This window comes from Thermobia domestica, chromosome 10 (genome assembly GCF_964235325.1).
Source record: "Thermobia domestica chromosome 10, izTheDome1.hap1.1, whole genome shotgun sequence".
Taxonomy (NCBI): Eukaryota; Metazoa; Arthropoda; class Insecta; order Zygentoma; family Lepismatidae; genus Thermobia; species Thermobia domestica.
Window position 1 is genome coordinate 130,539,871 of NC_137463.1, and position 20,338 is coordinate 130,560,208.

At 32.2% G+C, this 20,338-nt stretch overlaps 1 protein-coding gene across 3 annotated transcripts in view; it reads left to right on the top strand.

The window, feature by feature from the left end:
* inaE (inactivation no afterpotential E) overlaps positions 1-15,992 on the top strand; it is a 703,344-nt gene extending 687,352 nt beyond the window's left edge. For 2 of the 3 annotated variants that reach the window (XM_081728566.1, XM_081728568.1), the window contains one exon: positions 1,787-15,992. In XM_081728566.1, the coding sequence (XP_081584692.1) occupies positions 1,787-3,253 (1,467 nt within the window). In that variant the 3' untranslated portion in view covers positions 3,254-15,992. The remainder of the gene's footprint in view (positions 1-1,786) is intronic. The other variant, XM_081728569.1, reaches the window with a different exon arrangement.
* Positions 15,993-20,338: the final 4,346 nt, after the last annotated feature.

A 20,338-nucleotide genomic window follows, 5' to 3' on the forward strand; every position in this document is an offset into this window, starting at 1 on the left:
ATTTATTTTATTAGTTTTTCAGCAGTGAACAATTTTCCAATGAATCATAATTAGTTAAATACTTCATGTAAAAAGAATTTTACATAAATTCCTGACGTGTGTTTCATAATCTTGGGCATATGTGTTTGAAAATAAACAAAGCAGATCCAATAAATTTTCTTTAAAACACACTTTCCAAAAGTGGTATTCGTTTATATTCGTTCTAAGTTAGATGAAAATATTGGATATTAAAGATTTCTTAGTAAAAGTTACTTAGACATTCCCTCTTTTACAGTTATAAGTACTAGGTTTTATGAAGGAAGTTCAAGAGTTACGAGTAATGAGTGTTAACTGAATTTCAGTAACATGTGAATAAACAAGTTATGTATTAGGCGTTATTTGTCCATGATAGTGATTGCATTATACAAATGCTCTGCACTTCTGCGTGATCTTGATTTTGAAATAAGCAAGAATTTTTCAGTGAGTTAAAGCCATTAAATGCACCAGAAATTCAAATTTAGAACGATCAAACTAAATTCATGTCGTATGTGAATAGATGCAAAAGAACATTTTGTACTCCAATATTAATAATGTGCATTAGTTGAGAAAGCAAGATTGGTTTGAACGTAACGCAACGAAGATTACTCACGAAAAAAGTAACTTATTAAATCATGCTTATAGCTACTTGTAGGATTTAATGACATTATCAAATATGTATCGTAGATATTCACAATAAGCAATAATATTCATGTTCTTAAACTTGATATTATATATATATATATATATATATATAGTCATTCAACTATTTTGGTTTGATATGTAGCATTATAAAGCATTTCTTCGCCACCATAACTAATCTTTTGACGTATATAGATAAAATAGTACACACAACACACACACACACACACACACACACATATATATATATATATATATATATATATATATATATAATGGATTCATTTATAAATAAACAGTGTTACAATTCCTTATCCCCCTTTGTACACATATACATAACAGACTAGCACTGACAGAATACATAGAAAATTCGTTCGAAATAAATGCAAATTACACAGTCCTTAGTTCTCGCTTTCTTTCTATTTGGATAACTTAATAAATATATACATTTTATTTTTGATTAAAGTATTTTATTTTCCCCTCTTTAATAGTTATGTTTCATACCTTGAATCCCATTAACTCTTTTCTTGTGTGGTGTGAGTAAATATCTTCTTTTGTTAGCAAAATAGTCGTAGATAATTATAAATTTAGTAAGAGGCAAAGAGAATCCTTGCTGTATTGCAATTTGAAACGTAATTGCTTTCTATATTTGATTTATTGAGAATAAAGTTGGACCTATAATAGATGTAATCACTTGATGCTATTACACAATATATACACTAGTATGGCGCATCTTTGTGCATATGAAATTGAATGTTGGTAATATGCTCATACACTTCGTAGAATATTAAATTATTCACCAGTATTTTGCAAGTAATTTAATTGCTTAAGTTTTAAGAACAAACAGCATCTAATGTAAAAATTTTGAGATTGACAGCTTGAATTATGTAAATGATGCCTGCATGAGAGCATGATTAAAATTAAAATTAATATATTTATACTTTTCTTTTCTTGTTTGAGTGCCGTATCAATTAACTTAGCTTTGAGTTTTCTTGATATACAATACATGAATTATCTTTCATGTGAAGAAACATATTCTTTGGCTTTTATTCAAAATTCACGAACAGTTTATATTATATTTTACATCAATGTGTTTAAACTAATTCTTTTATGTTTACATCATTTTCAGGTTGTAACAAACATCGGTCCTGCTAAACCACAACGAGTTGTTACGTCACAAAATAATTCCACTGTGACATCCGTCGATAACCTGGATTCTGAGAAGTGTCACCTTCTAGCCAGCTCTCCAGGGTCTCCGAAAGCGGTAACACCTCCTCACAAATTATGTCTCGAGACCAGTTTCACTTCTTTGAGTCCTGATCCGACGAATAACAACATTGCTAGCTTACATTCGTCAAATGGTAGCCAAAATGGAAATGGAAAACTTAATGGTCATGTTTCACCATTTGCATTGCATCCTATTTTGTCATGGGAGTATGCATCAGTGTTAGAGGAACAGTTGCTTGCGAGCATGAAGAACGGAGCTAGACCAAACCTTCAAAATTTTATGAACAGTGGGAAGAATGACAAAGTTGATTTAATTCATGACGACTGGTTTGGCTTGGCTCCATTGGCTACTCCGGAATCTCTATCGGAAGTCTCCAGTATTAGTTCGAGAGCAAGCTTTGTGATGGGACTGAAAGAAAAGACAATGAGCGCTGGAAAGTTAGAAAGTTTATTCTTGTATTCGGATCAACATCCAAACGGAATGATAAAGGTAGGGTCGAGACACTCGTCACCGCGTGTGCAGAGATATCGTGTGCCAAGTGAAACCAAAGTGCCAAGCTGTGATATGTCATTTAAAAGTGCATCTAGTCAGGACCAGTTAAACGGATTGTCTTCTATTCAGTCAAGTGTAACGAGAAAACCAACAGTTTCCGAAACTGATTCCGAGTCACCAGATGTGAGTTTTGAATCAGCGCAGATGAGTTTAAGTAAGTCAGGAACACCAGATTCATTTACAGTCGCTGATATTCATCATAGTGATGCGGAACAAGCATCGCCTTCGTTAAAGAGACATCTTATATGGAAAACGAATTCACCAAAACTTTCCTCTGGATCACCAAAACAGGTAACTTTTAACCTCAACGGAAGAGGATACATCGAACAATGGAAAAGAGAAGAGCACCCGTTTCAACCAAATGGTAAATACGATCCAGTTTACCCACACTTCTCCCACCAAGAAGAATATGGCGTTCCCTCGCTGAATACCCCACATTATAATTATAAATCAAGTACTCCACCAAATTCTCCTCCCGTGTACCCCTACACTTCAAATTCTAATCGAAAAGGGTCTTTAACAGACAGTCCAGAAGAAGAAAAATTCTATTGTGCAAGTTCTCATTGCGGTAATAATATTAGGGGTTACAAACCATTAAATTTACAAGGTTCTACTCCAAGACAAAACGGAACCAGTGAAGCATCATCTTTAGTGTCAACACCAGAATACAAATATACTGAACTTCCACAGCAAGCAACTTCATCCACAAATCAGAAAGTAGTGTCACCTTTACCTTTGTTAACAAATCTGGGAAGTGTTGAGAAAAAATATACTTTTCCCCTAACGTCTTTATCTAAGGGAGAAAGCAGTGTATAATTTTTATAGTGCATTTCATAAAAAGTGTTATATAAGTAAGATAATATCAATAATATAAAATCAATTATGTAAAAAATTCGCATAGTCTATTCTATAGATTATCAGATTATTCATAACAGTTTTAAGAAAATCTTAAGAGAAAATAAGTACGAAAATTGTTTTAGTAGTACTAACTTATACATTTATTGCCAATATGAGATGCATGATGAAGTGGTTATTTTTTACTTTGTTTATTTATACGTTATGATTCTGTCATTTTAAACAAAGCAGGTAGCAAGATAGTAATAATACCATATTGCCAAACATTTGTAACTTTAAACATAAAGACATTATTAATAAGGTGTTGGCGCTGCTTTGGAAATCACAGCACATACACAACAATAAATGATTTTTAGCAAAGGATATTATATTTTACATACTGAAATTTTGTGAAACCATTTTTGATCCATTAGGGTAGTATGTTGCTATGAAGACAATGACAATATAATTTCTGTTAAGGATGATTGTTACTAAAATATGTAAACATTTGTTTTCTGTAATTTGAATGGTGTGATTCTTAGCTACATTTAATCACGTATAGAAACTATTTGAAAATTTGTCTAAAAGAAAACTGAAAAGTTATCTGTGCTTCCTTAGAGCTCAGCAATTGAATGTACACTAAAACTTATATTAGGCAGCAAGAGAATAAACTACCTATATTACGGAATTATGTAAATATCGTGTTAATATTTAATATTATTGGTTTCGGTTCACACAAAGACATCTTTAAATTATTTGATCATGCGATTAAATTTGAAATTAAATCAAACTTCGTTTATGTTTAAAAATTCAGAACAGTTTCCTTTCACAGCTTATAATGATTTCCTTTGAAGATCGTCTGGCGCTGTATGTATATTCATTGAAATAATATTTCTTCCTAATGTAGGAGTCTTTAACCTTTTCCACTGGCATACCACCAAAGCATATTATTTATTAACACAACTGTAAGTCGTATGTACCACAAACAGCTGCTCGCGTAGCACAGGCTGAGAAACCCTGTCTTAGTGTATGTATTTAAATTTTCATTTCTGTTTACATCGGAACAACTCAAATAAAAGCTCACATCATTAAACATCCATTCAAGATAAACAGCATATTATTTTGACAAGCTTTCATAAAACAGTTAGGAAAATATTCTTTAAAATGAAGTTCATCTTTTTTTAAAAAAAATAGGTATTACATAACCATTTAAATCCACAAAGCCTTGTAAAATATAATATCTAAGTAAACGCAACACTTAACGTTTTACTAAACAATTAATGTTTTTTGACCCTCTTCTCATTTATGTTCAAGACCTCTTTTTTATGTGTTTTATTGAGTTGCCTTTTGTTGAAAATGATATTAATTAAAAAATAATAGTTTTAATATAATACCACTAATAAATTGCTGTAGAAATTCGAAGAAAAGTTGTTCAATGTTGGAAAACACTACTATTTAATTAATTAAATAATTAATCAGTTGATTCAACTTCGTTTAGTACTTTCAGGTTTGTATATATTCCCATAGCTATTGGGAAATAATCAAAGTTTCTAAAAATTGACTTGTAAGTAAGTTGAATAATTGAGTGCAAAAAATACATCTGTCAAATTTTACAATAGAACCAAACTAATTCGTCTAAACTAAACAATTTGTACTGTAGTCGTCTGACTTGGTTGTTAGTATGCTTTTATTTTCTATTAAACAATCTATAATGCCGAGATTATTATGATAATTTTAACTGCGCAAATATGAATGCGAAAATGGCTCACTTACGTTCTTGTTACTCGCAATTAATATTAATTCATGTAGTGTTGGTTGGTGTATAGCATTATTTGTTTGCTTCCCATTTTCTGTGGTTTGATGGGTATAATGTTTGTTTTGGGTCGATAGTACAAGAATATTTTGTACTTTGCCTTGTACACAGTCCATGTATCCACTTATCCGAAATACCACAGAAGTTTCCAAAAGCATTTTGTCATTCTGAAATTACACAGATTTGCCACTGGAAAATCTTTTATTCGTTCTTACTGTTAAAGACATTAACGATGGAATCAGTATTGAATTCAATAAAATATTCAAAATATTTTTCTAGGGTACAAAACAAATATATATATATATATATATATAATGGCAATTGTAAAAGAAAGTGAGAACTGTTAAACAATAAAAATTACATGACATCAATTTCCAGTTTGATGTAAGGAAACTATTTATGACAATATCATGATTTAAATGTCTTGTTCACGTACCTTCAGTGGTATTCAGTTTGTTACAGACTAAATTCAATACTGACTTGACATGTTCCAATCTGTGAATATTTGAATTTCTGATTTATATCTTATATGACTTTCATCACCTTGTACCTCCTGGTACATTGAGTAAAACTCGACTTATTTTGCTCATAAATAAGACATTACCCGAAAAAGTATGAGGAACTGTTCACAGACAGAAGTTAATTAGACAAGAGTTAATTAGAGACTGTGCAACTACGACTGATAAAATATAGAAATGAACCCTTTGTATTGGTAATTTGATTCCATTGAGAACAGTAGGATTCAATAATGTACACATGCTGATAGGGTGGAAAATAGACATGTTAACGTATACAAAGGGTAATAGGTTGGTCAGTGAAGCACAGTTTGATCACTTCTCATCTTACGTTGTAACCAGCTACTTTTCTCCTTTCTGAGTGTGTCATTCATGCCATTTCTTCACAATTTATGAAACTACTCGTATTAGATGGATTGCTATACTAAAGCTAATTTAATGGCATATTGACTTATGCCCTTTCTGCACTCGATTGTTTAACTGCATTTAAAATATCTCTAAATAATAATTTCATAATTTATTTAATACGTTTTCGATAGAGTAAAATAATTGTATTAAATGTATCTATTTAATCATCCTCAATAACAACAAAAGTAATATATATTTTAATTTGCTACTAATTCAGAAAATAACATGTCCAATTTATACTTATATACAAAGCATATTATTGTTTTTATATATATATATATATATATATACTAAAAGTAACACATAGTGCTTAAGACCAAATTAAGATTTATACATTCTACATATAAAGAATAGAATATTTATTATATCAGTGATAAACTTTTAAGTCTAATACTCTAAAATCGAAACGTGAACTGCGTCTTTATATACTTGATCTTGTATCCTGACTATTTAAATAAATGAGTTAGGTGGTGAATTATCTTAGATAAATTGAAATGCACAAAGTTGTTTCTATGTATCTACCTCTTGTTAAAGCTTAAAATAAAATAATGCTAAAAATTTTAATAAAATATCTTCAGAGGTAGCCATATATATATATCTGAATTTGTATATAACATAACTTACTTATAACAAATGCTGCCATATGAAAATATTTCAACTTGCTGAAAAGATAGATTGTTGCTTATATTTATGTATATATAAGTTGTGTACATATACAGTGCATTGGGTCCAATAATGCATAATCTTAATATAGCTTTTAAATACATTGTGTGCAGTGTGTAAATATAACTTTATTACCAATACACAATTGTTGAATGGTTTCCCGCTTACTGACCTATGAAATAACGTTTAGTTCAAAGATGATAGACATTAACGTGCAATTCCTACAAAACATGATTTTTTTTTTTTTAACTGCTGGTTAGAGAATTCTCCTTATACCATCTCATTTGTTACTACCAGAATGACAGGTTATTAATGAAAAAAGTTAATTTATAACGTTATTATCAATGCGAATAATTATTTGATTCTTGTCTGTCAAAAGTGCTTGTATTTGGTTTCTAGTTGCTTTATAAATAGAAAATTTAAATTTTTCAGGACTTCTAGCAGAATGTGTATTTTATTAAATTGATAGGAAATGTTAAAAATTAAAATGTTATGTCTTTTCCTTCGAAATGTTAAAAAGTCTTGAAGGTTTCTTTTTAGTTCACAATTCTAAAAGTATTTTGAACATTGTTTACAAGAAGAAAAGTTTCCGCATTTTACTAAACGTATAGTTTAGTATGAAAATTAGTTTTATCCATTGACCAGAATAGTGGTAATATTCTATGAAATTAAAGAATTTTAAACTTATATAAAATAAGCCAAATATTGCTGAAAATTTTCAAATAAATGTTTTCTCTAAATGACCATCTGTAGATAACTACTCTTTGTTTTCGAAGTAGTAATAGCCATTAGTTTCTTTATACATATTAGACATAAGGGACTGATTTATTGTCACACCAGTTATCTTTCTAACAACGACAATTATATCTCTGTGGTCTGTAACTTTCGCAACGTGCGTATAACAGATGGCATGCATTTTATTTCTAAAAAGATTTGTACAGTGACTTTGAATTTTCATTAAGTAATTCATATAAAGGATACTGAATAATAATACTTTAAATATTTATTTCCATTGCTGGGCTATTTGTTTTGTTAACTTTAAGAGGGTAATTCAGTCAGTTTTCTATGCAACCAATTGTCATGTCCGTCAATCTACAACACACAAATGAGATTATAAAAATCATACCATCGTTTTATGTGGTATTTGGAAACAAGTTACACGCACAGTTTGCCTTAGTGTTTGTTAAATAGATTACTATACAGAGAATTGTTCACAAGTACTACAGAGTATAAAGTCATTATTTTCTCTTAACAACTATGACAGAATTTTGCATTCGTCAAAGTTTTCTTCTTTTCTCTCTCGCAGGTGAATTTCTTACATTAATTTAAGTCCCGTAATTCAGAGTTGACTTGCACGTACTATAATTTATTTTTTTAACACAAAGAAATAACCAGTTTAATATTTTATTTTTTAGATACTTATCTCTACATTCATATTTGTGGATACAAAAATTATATAAGAGTTAAAAGTTGCTTTGCTGTGGTACTTAGGACATGTAAATTTTAATTGAAAATCATGTTTGAAAGAAAAGATACAGTTAAAAATAAGGGTTTAGTATTTGCATTTAACCTAAAAAAACTAATAAAAAAAACTAAGCACAACAACACATTAAGCAAGGCTATGTAATATATATAAATTTCAACACACTAACTGTGTCTTCATCACACTTCCACTTCTTCTGGCTACTTACCTTCCGGAGATCAACTTTTAATTAGGTCCTCTCCCTTCATTATAAGTAACATTTGTGTTTTTTCCCTTTCACCTGTTCAGCTACTCACTTGAGATGAGCAACTCTCAAGTAGCCAGAAAGAGTCGAAATCCCATGAAGACACAGTTAGTGTGTTGAAACTATTACATGTTTGTGTTTTTGTATATTTTTTATCACATAGTCTTGCTCAGTGTGTTGTGTTTAGTTTGACAATATAGAAACAAGGCTTGATAAAATAGTTATAAAAATTAAGAATTATTTTTATTTCTGGAGTGATAGGTTTTACCTTAGTTCTCCGGACATAAGAAATGTGTAGAAGCTACTTTGAAAGTACGACAATTGTGTTATACATAAAAAAATACCTACTGCCTGTATATATCCTCCAATATACCAATTCAAAAGTTATATGATCTGATTATAACATTAGTTAAAAACGACAAATAGTATATATGCTGAAATTAATATTCATAAAATTCATATATTCTGGAATATATGCTGGAATATTCATAAAATTTTAAGAAGTACACATACCTTTAAAACTATTATTAGTAAATCTGTTGTTGAAGGGATTGACGTGAAAGAAAGATAAAAAAAAATATTTTTGTAGATTATAAGGAAATAAGGGACAGAACAATAGGATTAAGATAAAAAGAATTGTCATAATATTGTGTTAATTAGTTGCAAAATGAAAGCTTTGTTGATTAGTTAATTTTTATACGACGTGCTTTTTGTTATATTTATGTACCAATTAATATTTACATTATGACATACTTTTCGTCTTAACTCTGTTGTTTTGACCATTATTCTTGCATAATGCTTTTGGTTTCTTGTAATACCCAACGTCATAAAACTACACAATTTGTTACCTATAAAATATTTTTAAAATCGTTTGTTGTTCCAAATAAAGTAGCAAATTGAAATATTGAATTGTGACGTCTTTAATTAATACATCCAAAGTTCATTCCACTGGTAAAAATGGTAATTAAAATTTTACCTTTATTGAAATGTGAACACTAGCATACCAGCAAATTTAGTTCGCGAAAGAAAGTACTGTATATATGAATGACAAAATGGAGACTTAATCTCAGAGATTATATATTAAATAAATAACTCAATTACTAAGGGAATTAGTCAAAAAGAAGAGATTTTACCGCTTTGTTTAAGAAGAAATAAAGAATTAACGCCTGTAAGGTAATATCCTGTGATTATGTTATCCAGAATTAAGAATACTAATTATTTTAATAAATGATGAACTATTTGGAGTAATTATGTAGCGAGAAAAAAACCTTAGACACACAGAAATTTTGCATCACAGCTCAAGTAATCTTATCGTGTCCTTCAACGAGTGATTTAGGGCAGAACATCTGTATCTTCCTAATAAAGAATTTGAAAAAAATTAAGATTAGAGTTTAATATGTCAAGAGAAGATCTAATTATGGATCTAGGTATGAATACTTGAAATAATGCCTAATAATATCTCGAAATTAGCTATTTGACTTCTAAAGCTGTTTCGACTGCATCTTTTTTCTCTCCTTAACCATAGGTTAGTGGGCAACATGAAAATTTTGAAATTTTTCTCTCTCTCTTGGGAGAGCTATTTTATACTTTGATAAGGTCTCTTTTTCGTAACTACATTTAGATATTCCATCCTTGATCTTCCTCTTCCTGGTTTTCCTTCTGCCTTTCCCTCTATCGGAACGGTGATCCAATCAAAGTGCCGAATAAGATGGCCAAGCATTCTGTTTCTTCTTTTTCCTATTATCTTCATGATCTGTCTCCTTCATTAGTTTCTTTAGGTTCGTCTTCCCTCCTCTTCCTTGTAGTCCATGACATACGCAGTATTCTGCGCCAACACCATATTTCAAATGCTTCCAGCTTGGATATTTCAGCTTTTTTCAACGTCCACGTCTCTGATCCGTAAAGCACCACGCTCCACACCAGAGTCTTAATAAATTATTTTCGAAAGTCCAATCTTGATATATTGATTTCGACTACATATGGTATATAAATTTGCTACTTGAATCAGACACTTTTACTATCATTCCTATACTGTGAAGATGGAGTTTCTGGTTGTTTAAGTATAATAATAATAAAAATATCTAGCTTGTACCTTGTGTCATGTACATTGTGCATTCTATCATTGAGATAACTTTAATTTTGACTTTCATGGTCCCTCATCTTCATTAAGAGAACTCTTAATTTGTATAACACTGAAAATAAACGAATGTAATAAGAAATCATAGAGAAGATGATGAAGTGAATCTCTATATACAAGAAAAATTATTAGCGTACATCAGACATCGAATTTAATTAATTATTGAATAGAACCATCGAAGTTTTGTTCTGTTGATGAAAAGCAAAATCAAATCGAAATGCTTTTTGTATGCCTAATGTGACAATAGTGTACAAAAGTATCAGTAATATTGAAATTTGATAATTCTGAACGTGAGTTAATGTTTTAGACCGTCTTCTTAAACTAGATCTTTTTGCTCTTCTTTCTTTTTCTCACACACAAACATGCATACGCACATGCAGACACACACACATAAACATACACATGGCATCAAATTGATAAAATTGCTCATGGTGGAAATGGAAGAAACTTTTTGTTAGTAGACTATGCCCAATTAATTTATTAAACAAATAATATAGATACTTAATGGAAAGTAAATTCCAATAACCTTGTTTTTAATTTACCAAATCAGTGCTTCCCAAATTAGAAACTCTTATATTCAAATTAGGAAAGTTTATTAAATATATAATGAATGCGTATTCAACCTTACCAAGTCATTCCTAAAGAACGATTCTGAAACTAATAAAGTAAACTTTAACATAATACTAAACTCAACTTTGCTATGGAAATTAGTAGTATCTTACTTTCATTTATATAATGGCAATAATTTAACCTACGTAGCCTGATTTTTAAATAAGTATATAAACTGTTTTAGTCCAGTGCTGTTTACTAGATAACTTTATTTTCTTACTCTTGCTTCATAGTACTTGGTTTAAATGTTTGACTTTATATTTTATAAGATGCATAATGCATTCAAGCTTATTTCTAATGCATAGATGACAATATTTTATCTTTTTTTTCTACCATTGATCTGTTTGCTATCGGCACATGTATTAGAAGATAAGGCTGGTAGGTTTGATATATTTTCTATAAAGCAGGGAAAAATGATTTTTACCTACACACAAGAAAAAAAAAATTGTAGACATGAGAGATGGGTAAAGCCATTCTGGCTGTTGCTTGTTTTCTATAGTTTCAGTACTTAAGGCCGTTATTAAATTCTAATCAAAGAAGATAGTTCATGCGCTATTTATGAACATACTACCTCTTTATAAATTTTACACTTCACAATTTTTACATATTATTTGTTCATTACATAAATTTACTAATAATTCAAGAAATAATCAACTTTCCACCCATTTCATATAATCGGTGACTTTTCAAATTCGAGAATAGTAGTACGTTAAGAATACATATTCAGATAATTGATGAAGTGGGACAATATTTAGGTGGAAGTTTGTACTTTTTTAATGTATACAATTCAGTGACAGTAGTTGACGTTGTTTGGATTGGAACTTAGTGTTTCCTTCAGCACCAGGCTATGTAAGACGTGGACCTACAGCTTAACGTAGGATCCGAACCATATGAGTTCCTACAGGTATCAAAATCAGGTTTCTCACACGACGGTACTTACACTTACCATATAACCACGAGAGTACTCTAGGATTTGAAAAATGAAAATAAATGTACGCTGATGTGTAGTGATCAATGTAACAACAGGCGTCATACATTGTGTAGAATGGCAACGTTGAAAGTGAACAAAAAGTTCGGGAAGGAAACTTGAATGGTTAGAGTAAATGTGGCAGTTTTTTTTAGAGTACCTTCAGAATATTGAAGCTTCATAGATTAGGAAAATATAAAATAAATTGTGGGAAAGATTAATCTATTTGTAACAACTAATAACGTGCATTGAAAAGAAAACTGAAGAATTGGCGTCATCGTGTCACAATTTGTTATAAGTTTCCACTCCGTATTTATATAGGAGCTTGCCTTGTAGGAGCCAAGTTGATTAATATACTTGAATTTTCAGCAGCATTCCTCTTCGGGCTGCTATCTATACATATACGCTTAATAAATTTTAACTGAAAGAAATAAAATTTTTCTCAAGGGAAATAATCTTATTTTGTAAAGTTACGATCATAGATGTGAAAATGCATAGTAGATAACATCAGTATTTCACAAGTTCATTTAGAACGCATTACTTTCTGCTTCTGTCACTAATGTAAGGTAACTCATGAAAGGTGTTAATACTATGATGCCACGGGTCTGACAACAGATGTGTTAATAATCGTTTAATATTAGATTAGAGATAAAACTTCGTGTAATGATATTTACCTATATCTTAGTAGATAGTACGAATATATTTAAACAAATGTGGAACGCTCAGAGACAAGCTGAATCCATGGAGAAAAAATTAGACAGAATTATAAATTTTGTTCATCTCGTGTTTCTAACTTTCATGCCCTTCAAGCAAGGTAAAAAGAAATGATGCATTTAACAGAACAAGGAAAGATAATGAAGATATTTTCGCATTCAACCCAATTAGGCTGAAGCAGATGAGGAAATCTACAAAATAAAGTGACTTTCACATGTCTCTTCTAAGGTTTCAAGTTGTCCGAAAGAAAGCGTTATTAAGTACTATTCCATTTCTTCAATTAATTCCAAATCAGATTTTGGGACATATATCTGATTATACTTCTTACTTAGTAAGTGTGCTTTACACATCTTTAAAGCTATTAGTGACTTCAAATATACAAGTTTTGCGTCAACCCTTCAACAAAAAGTTTTTTTTCTTTCTTTCTTGATGCAGATATTGTTCTTCTATAGAATTTTTGTTTGATAATCTTTCCTTCGAAAAGTTGTCCACTTATTATTATTAGTGTTCTAGTAATGATGGGATTAGTTTTACGATTACTTTTAATGTTTGCGACTATGACGATACCAAATTCTGTTCACTCCAGTCATTTATCTGTATTTTTTTATGAAGACATAAATTTGTATGAAGAAGAAAAGATAATACAATACTGGTTGATATAATTTTGTATTATGATTAGATTTACATACAGAGGCGGCTCTATAATAAAGTCACAAAGTCACGTGCCTTCCCAATTAACACGAAGAAGACTCAATAAGAAAAAAGTGTTTACATTTATTCCTGTATACGAATGAGAACAACCGAAGAAAAATTTAGTTATTTTAATATGTAGTTTGCAACCCTGATTGATGTTTATGAGAGATTTGGTAACATATTGTAAGTCACGATGTTCGGTGTTACTATCTGTTCAGGTGTTCTGGTCTGGCTCTTTTCAGCACTCGTCTGCTTCACAGATGCTCCTTTTACATACAATGTAATCACATATTTGTGGTGATGGATAAAAAGAATTTGTTTCGGTTGGTAAATAGGATCGCGGGAGAAGAGGAAATAAGGCGGAGCATAAGGTCTGGGGCTGTGCTAATGAATTCAAGTGATGCAAAGTGGGATGGATTTGTTCGGCTTCTCACATACACACAAAAAATTGACTCATATCAAAGACGAAAAGAATTCATAGTACAATTTGAATCATTGTTTGTTTACGACGCTTATTCAAATTATTATGAAGAAAAAAGTACAAGAACACTTTCTTAGTGTATTTTACAATTTCAGAATTTAATATAACACGTGATGTACGGTATGTTTTAACTTTTTTTTTTTTCGAAGCATTTAGAGAACAAATGAATATTCTTGAACTTCATTTTAAATTGATTTTCCTCTGAAATGGTACTATGAAAGAAAGCAAACATGCGAAGCCACAGACAAATATGTATGTATTACACTTGTAATTCAAAATTATAAAATAACAATAAATAGAGAACAGTCGACTGTTGAGTCGTATAGGATTTGCTTAAGACGGACAACACTCATGGGGGTAAGTAAATTCGGACCCCGTAGACTTGAGGATCTTCACGCATATTTTGAATCTTCTTTGTGCGTAGTTTGCAAATGCGTCTTCGGCATTGATTTGATTCCCGATAGGAACATGTGTGATTCAGAGTATACGTTAAACAGTCGGTCTCTGTCTTGGTGCTGAAAATGCATGGCCGAATTATTGTGGAGATTGAATAGACACTTTGGAAGCGATCGAAATTGAATGCATACTTGTTTCAATGCATATGAAAGTATTATTGTGTCTCTATTTTAGAAGTAAATAAAGAAATTTATTATAAATGAAGCTAGTTAATTTTGAAGCGTTACTTAGATTTTGTATCTGTTTTAAATTACACTTTTAAGTATATATGTTAATGGATACATGATAGAATTATTTTTACAGAAGCGATGAGAAGGGAGCACTGTGGCTCAGTGGTAGAGTGCTCATTTCTAGTGCGAGGGGTCCCTCGTTGATCAACGCGTACGTGAGTTTATGCTGGATAATATCCATGTCCATGGGTTTTCTCCGTGTTCACCCATTTTCTCCCACATTCTCATCCGACAATTATTTCATTAATTTATCCGTGTCCTTTAGCCTAAAGGGTAGTAACGTGGAACGTACAACTAGAAATTCCATTTCATTTACAGAATCGAGTGAGACAATTCACTTGAAGAATTAGATTGAACAGTGTTGGCAACATCAATTGTTTCTTACTTCTTGATTAACTTGACTTTTTTGTGCTGAATAAATTATGTACTGTTAAAGAATTTTTTGGATATATCCGAATTAAATTGATACATGATTATACAATAACAATTTTTTTTAAAATATTTGTACTAAATATCAGAATTTAAAAAAAATTTTCAAAATAAAACATCAGTGGAAACCTCAAAGCCAGTGTATGATTTTGCGACGCGGGGAGAGGTGCAAAGCCAGTTTCAACGCAATTTCCGATGTGACTTCCCTGTTGTAGAACTCTAGAGCCGCCACTGTGTACAGACTAATAAGGTACGTTACTAAATATAATATATACTGTACAGTATATTTATATATATAATATATAAATATAATTATTTATGAATATAGTGTAAATGTATATGTAAAACTGTTGATACTGTAAATTATTATTGCATTCTTATCATAAAAATTTGAGAACTTAATACTAATTTAATGTTTTTCTTACCTTAAATGTTATTCCATTTGAATTTCTCAATTTTATCTATAATTATCATAATCATTTTACACAAAATATAAATGTGTACAGTGGTTTATCTGAAAAATTTCAATCATGCAAGACTTGGACTAATAACCAAGACACCCGACAACAAAAACATCAGGGAAGAATCAGAGATTGGGGGAAGGTGATCCAGGGAAGAAACAAGGACACCTCTTAAGTAAACTTCAAAACATGTTAAAAAGTTATTGAAAATTTATGGGAGAAGGAGTGATCTGATCCATAATATCTCCTTGTGTATTGTCTTTCTAACAACACCAACGGAAAACATAAAACGTTAACATATTTTGATAAAACACTCACCATAAATAATCTTAAAACTCATGTGCACACGTCTATTCTTTCCACCGATCACTTTCTCAATAAATGCATTATCACAGGAAAGCTGAAAAGTTTCACCTATTTATTTATTTATTTATTTATTCAACTCTAACAGGAGATACCCTTTGCAGTTACTGAAGTTTTGCATATTATATATTAAATTTCTGCTACAAATACAAAGGAAGAATGATAAGTCAAAAGAAGTGAAAATAAAAGAGAAGTGAAATAAGAGAAAAATTGTATTCCATGTATGCATTTTTTATGGGCTATATATTGAACTCCAAAATCAAAATACACATCAAGTGCTACAAACAAGAACAAAATAAATATCCATCTAAAATCTAATAACTTCTGTATATGTTATTCTAATATTAGTTGATGGTAGAGACTTTGTTCTGTTTTCAAGCCTGACGTCTATATCAAGGAAGGTTACAGTTTAGCTGAAAAGTACTAGGTAAATTAAACATGGAACCTGGTGTTTAGGAGTTATAGTCCAGTGCACATTGACCGTGCTTTCATGTTGGGAAAAGATCATCTATGTATTGAAGTCGGATGAAAGATTGGTGAGTTGAGGGGCTGAGGATTTATTGTACCATGAGTAGGTTAACGTATGAACGAAGTAAGTGTCCATGCAGTTGTTTTTATTTTCAGATATAAAATTGTTGGTGGTTAGGATAAACTAGAATAGTTTGATTAAGAATTGTGTATTGATTTTCAGAAGTTCTGTTTGTGTATTTAGAAATCTTTTAAATTCACTGAGGCTATAGATGGGTGGAATATTGGTGTAGATTGAAGTAACATGTAACATGTATGGTTGTTAGGATCAGTGGCGAACCCAAGGGAGGGCCTTGCTCAAAATCTTGGCCCCCTAGTGGCCACCCACACACAGAGTTATACTGCTATAGGTCGACAAACGGTGAGTTGATAGTGGCCACAAGTGAAACTATTATCGAAACATCTCTCGACAACAGAGTTACCAATTGCAGAATACCGCATGTCGCAATAGTGTGCGTTCCGAGCAAAAATTTCCGGGCTTGTTTTTGTTTGTAGTACAGCAAGATCTAATTCATCGAAATCTGTAAGATGCATGCATTTACCTCACCATCTGAACGTTTCTTTTAACCTCTGTTCCTTATCTGGTTATCTTCTTTGTTTTCAACAAAGAATCAGAAAAAAGCAAAATCAGTCGGCATTCTCATTCTCTTCGATGTTGGAAGTTATACTAAAATAAGAGATGCTTACTTACGAATAGCATGTACTGCAGTAAAACTTTACACTCGTGTTGGACGAAAGAAGTCTTCGTACACTAGGTAATTAATTTCTATCGATTCTGTCGACATAGAACAAATGCATAGCATCTTTTAAATAATTTGGTATTATTATTATTTTTATCAAATAATATCAAGCCGTCTTGTTTAATATACAGTAAAAGAAGAGAGCAGAAGTTTTTATTATTTCTATCATTCTCTCTGTTGTTCGTATCTCAATCGTTCGAGAAAATTAAGATTCTAAATATACCAACACGTATTATTTGCTACTGATACTGGTTCTCCTTCTCGACTGCCTTCTGGTCTTGTATCTAGTACGTCTAGTTTCCTAAAGCTCTTGGCCGGTGGCAAATCAGTATAAAACCTTCTGCTGCAATGTTAACAAGCGATACTAGCCACCTCCAAAAGCCTGGGGAAATGAGGCTAGCAAAAATCAGTGATTCTTTATAAATAAATCGTTCAGAAGTATTTTCTTTTAAACGATTTTAACTATAGCTTAATCCCAACACTGCTACTACTAGAGGAATTCCGAAATTTATCACATAGCCAGTGCTACAATCTCCTGATTACTAACCATCAGGTAAGACACCGAGAGGATACAACTTGGTCGCGGCAGTAATGATATTTTGTGTAAAAGTGGTAGTTACTCCCATGACCAGGTTGTATCATCCTGTTATCTGATATTTAGTAATCAGAGATATATAAGGAGTTTGTGGGACTGGTCCACAGATATTCCATTCAGTAAGTTCAGTCAATGAATATCAATTTTCATGAAATATTTATATATGTTAGTTCTCCGTCAAAATATGCATTTCTGAGAAAATTGCATTGTAGGAATTATATAAAACAGTAAATAAGTGGTGACAAGAATTTTCAACAGGATATAGGCCTCTCCTTCAAATCTAATCTCAAAACTTACAATATTAATTTAGCATTGACTACAGGATAGTAGCGTTATTTTAACTACATCCCCCAGCACATCTTAGAAGCTTGCCATGACTCACTGTTACATGCGTTGTCACACGGTGACGTCTTCCTATTGGGTGATTTCAACCTTTCCATCACGTGGCAGGACAGCAAGCATGGAGTCGCTAAAGATGGAAACGACAGTTATTTCATGGACAATTTTATTCATGGACTTGGTCTAGGTCAACATAATATGCATAATACCCGCAATAATAGCAATCTTGACTACATTCTTTCTAACTTAGAACCTCGTTGTGTTGTCCCATGCAGAAATCTTTTTCCCTCGGATCACGATTCCTTGGATGTTTCTTTCGATTTCCTCCCCTCCGCTACTACAAACCAGCCCCTCAAAAGTAGGTCACAACTTCTATGGAAGAAAGCCCCCTGGGGTGACATCTGCCGGGCTATTGAACTGTTTCCTTGGTGTTTGTTAGAGGTAGGAACTGTTGACGACGCTGTGGACTTATTTACATCCGTTGTCCACTCAGCCATAAAGGACTTTGTGCCGGTGAAAGCATCAAAATCGAACAGGTTTCCGGTCTGGTACGACAATGAACTTCGTGACCTTCTTAAAAACAAAAAGCTTGCCTGGACTCTATGGAAATCACATCCGAGTGACTACACATATAAAAACTTTGCTAGAATTAGAAGTCTTGCCAAGAAGGTACAGCGACGTAAATATTTTGAATACATGGACTCAATTGGTGATTTTACTGTTAGTAACCCTAAAGTCTTTTGGTCTGTAATTAAATCTAGAACAAAATCTCCGGGCATACCGGCAACAATTCAAGATGAAAATATTGAAGCGAGTGATGATCAAAGACCAGACCTCTTCAATAACTACTCCTGCAAAACATTTACTTCCCTTTCCTCTACAACCCATCTCCCCCCTCTCCACCCCATCTGTTCGGACACCTTATCCATTCTCTCTACCACCCCGAGCGAAGTTCTGGCTCTCTTGCTATCGTTATCTCCACATAGATCACTTGGACCTGATAAAATTAGTCCTCTCTTTCTCAACAAAACTGCTTCAGTTATTGCGGTTCCTCTATCTATCTTATTCAATAGATGCTTCAAGGAAGGGTATTATCCCACCAGTTGGAAACTGGCTCACGTGACCCCAATATATAAATCAGGACTTAAAGATCATGTATCCTCCTATAGGCCAATATCTCTTCTTTCTGTAATATCAATTATCTGCGAAAAAATAATTAAAGACAGGCTACTTAAATTCACCTCACCTTACATCCATAGTTCTCAGTACGGCTTTCTACCGAAAAGCTCAAGTCTCTCAAACTTAAGTACTCTTCTTTCCTGTGCAGTCAAATGTATGAATAACAATACTCAATTAGATGTTATCTACTTTGATCTCTCGAAGGCCTTTGATTCTGTCAGTCACATTCATCTTCTTCATAAACTCTCCAATAGATTTAATGTACATGGCAAATTTCTCTCTCTAATCACAAGCTACTTGAAGGACCGTAAACAGAGAGTTGTTCTTTCAGGGGCGACTTCTAACCCCCAACCCGTGATCTCAGGGGTGCCTCAGGGGAGTGTACTTGGGCCTCTACTGTTTGTCCTGTATATGGATGATCTCTACACGCACTTATCAGCTCAACCTAGTGGCCTTCTGCTTTTTGCTGACGATTGTAAGTTATACAGAGATATATCGTGTCTCCATGACACAATTTCTCTACAGGAAGACATAAATTACCTTACAGGCTGGTGTGAAATGTGGCACTTGAAACTCAACAGTAAGAAATGTGACAGTATTACTATTACTTTGAAAAAGTCTCCTGTTCCCTCCACATACCATATCAACGATTCCCCTATAACACATTCTGCTAGTCATAACGATCTTGGTGTCATCTTTGATTCAAAACTCACCTTCTCTGACCACATCTCCTCAATACTAAAGAATTCAATGCGCATGTTGGGATTTCTTTATCGATTCACCGAACTACGCACTGTTTCTTCATTAGCAACTTTTTATAAGACTTTAATAGCGCCCAAGATCGAATACTGCTCTCCCATATGGGCCATGGCAGCACCTACACATCTCTCCAGACTTGATTCTGTTCTCAATTTCTTCATTGCTATAGTCCGATTTCGTGTTCCTGCACTTCGAATATTATCTAAGAAGGAGCTCTTGCGACATCTTAATATTCAGACTCCTGAAGTACGCAGAATTATC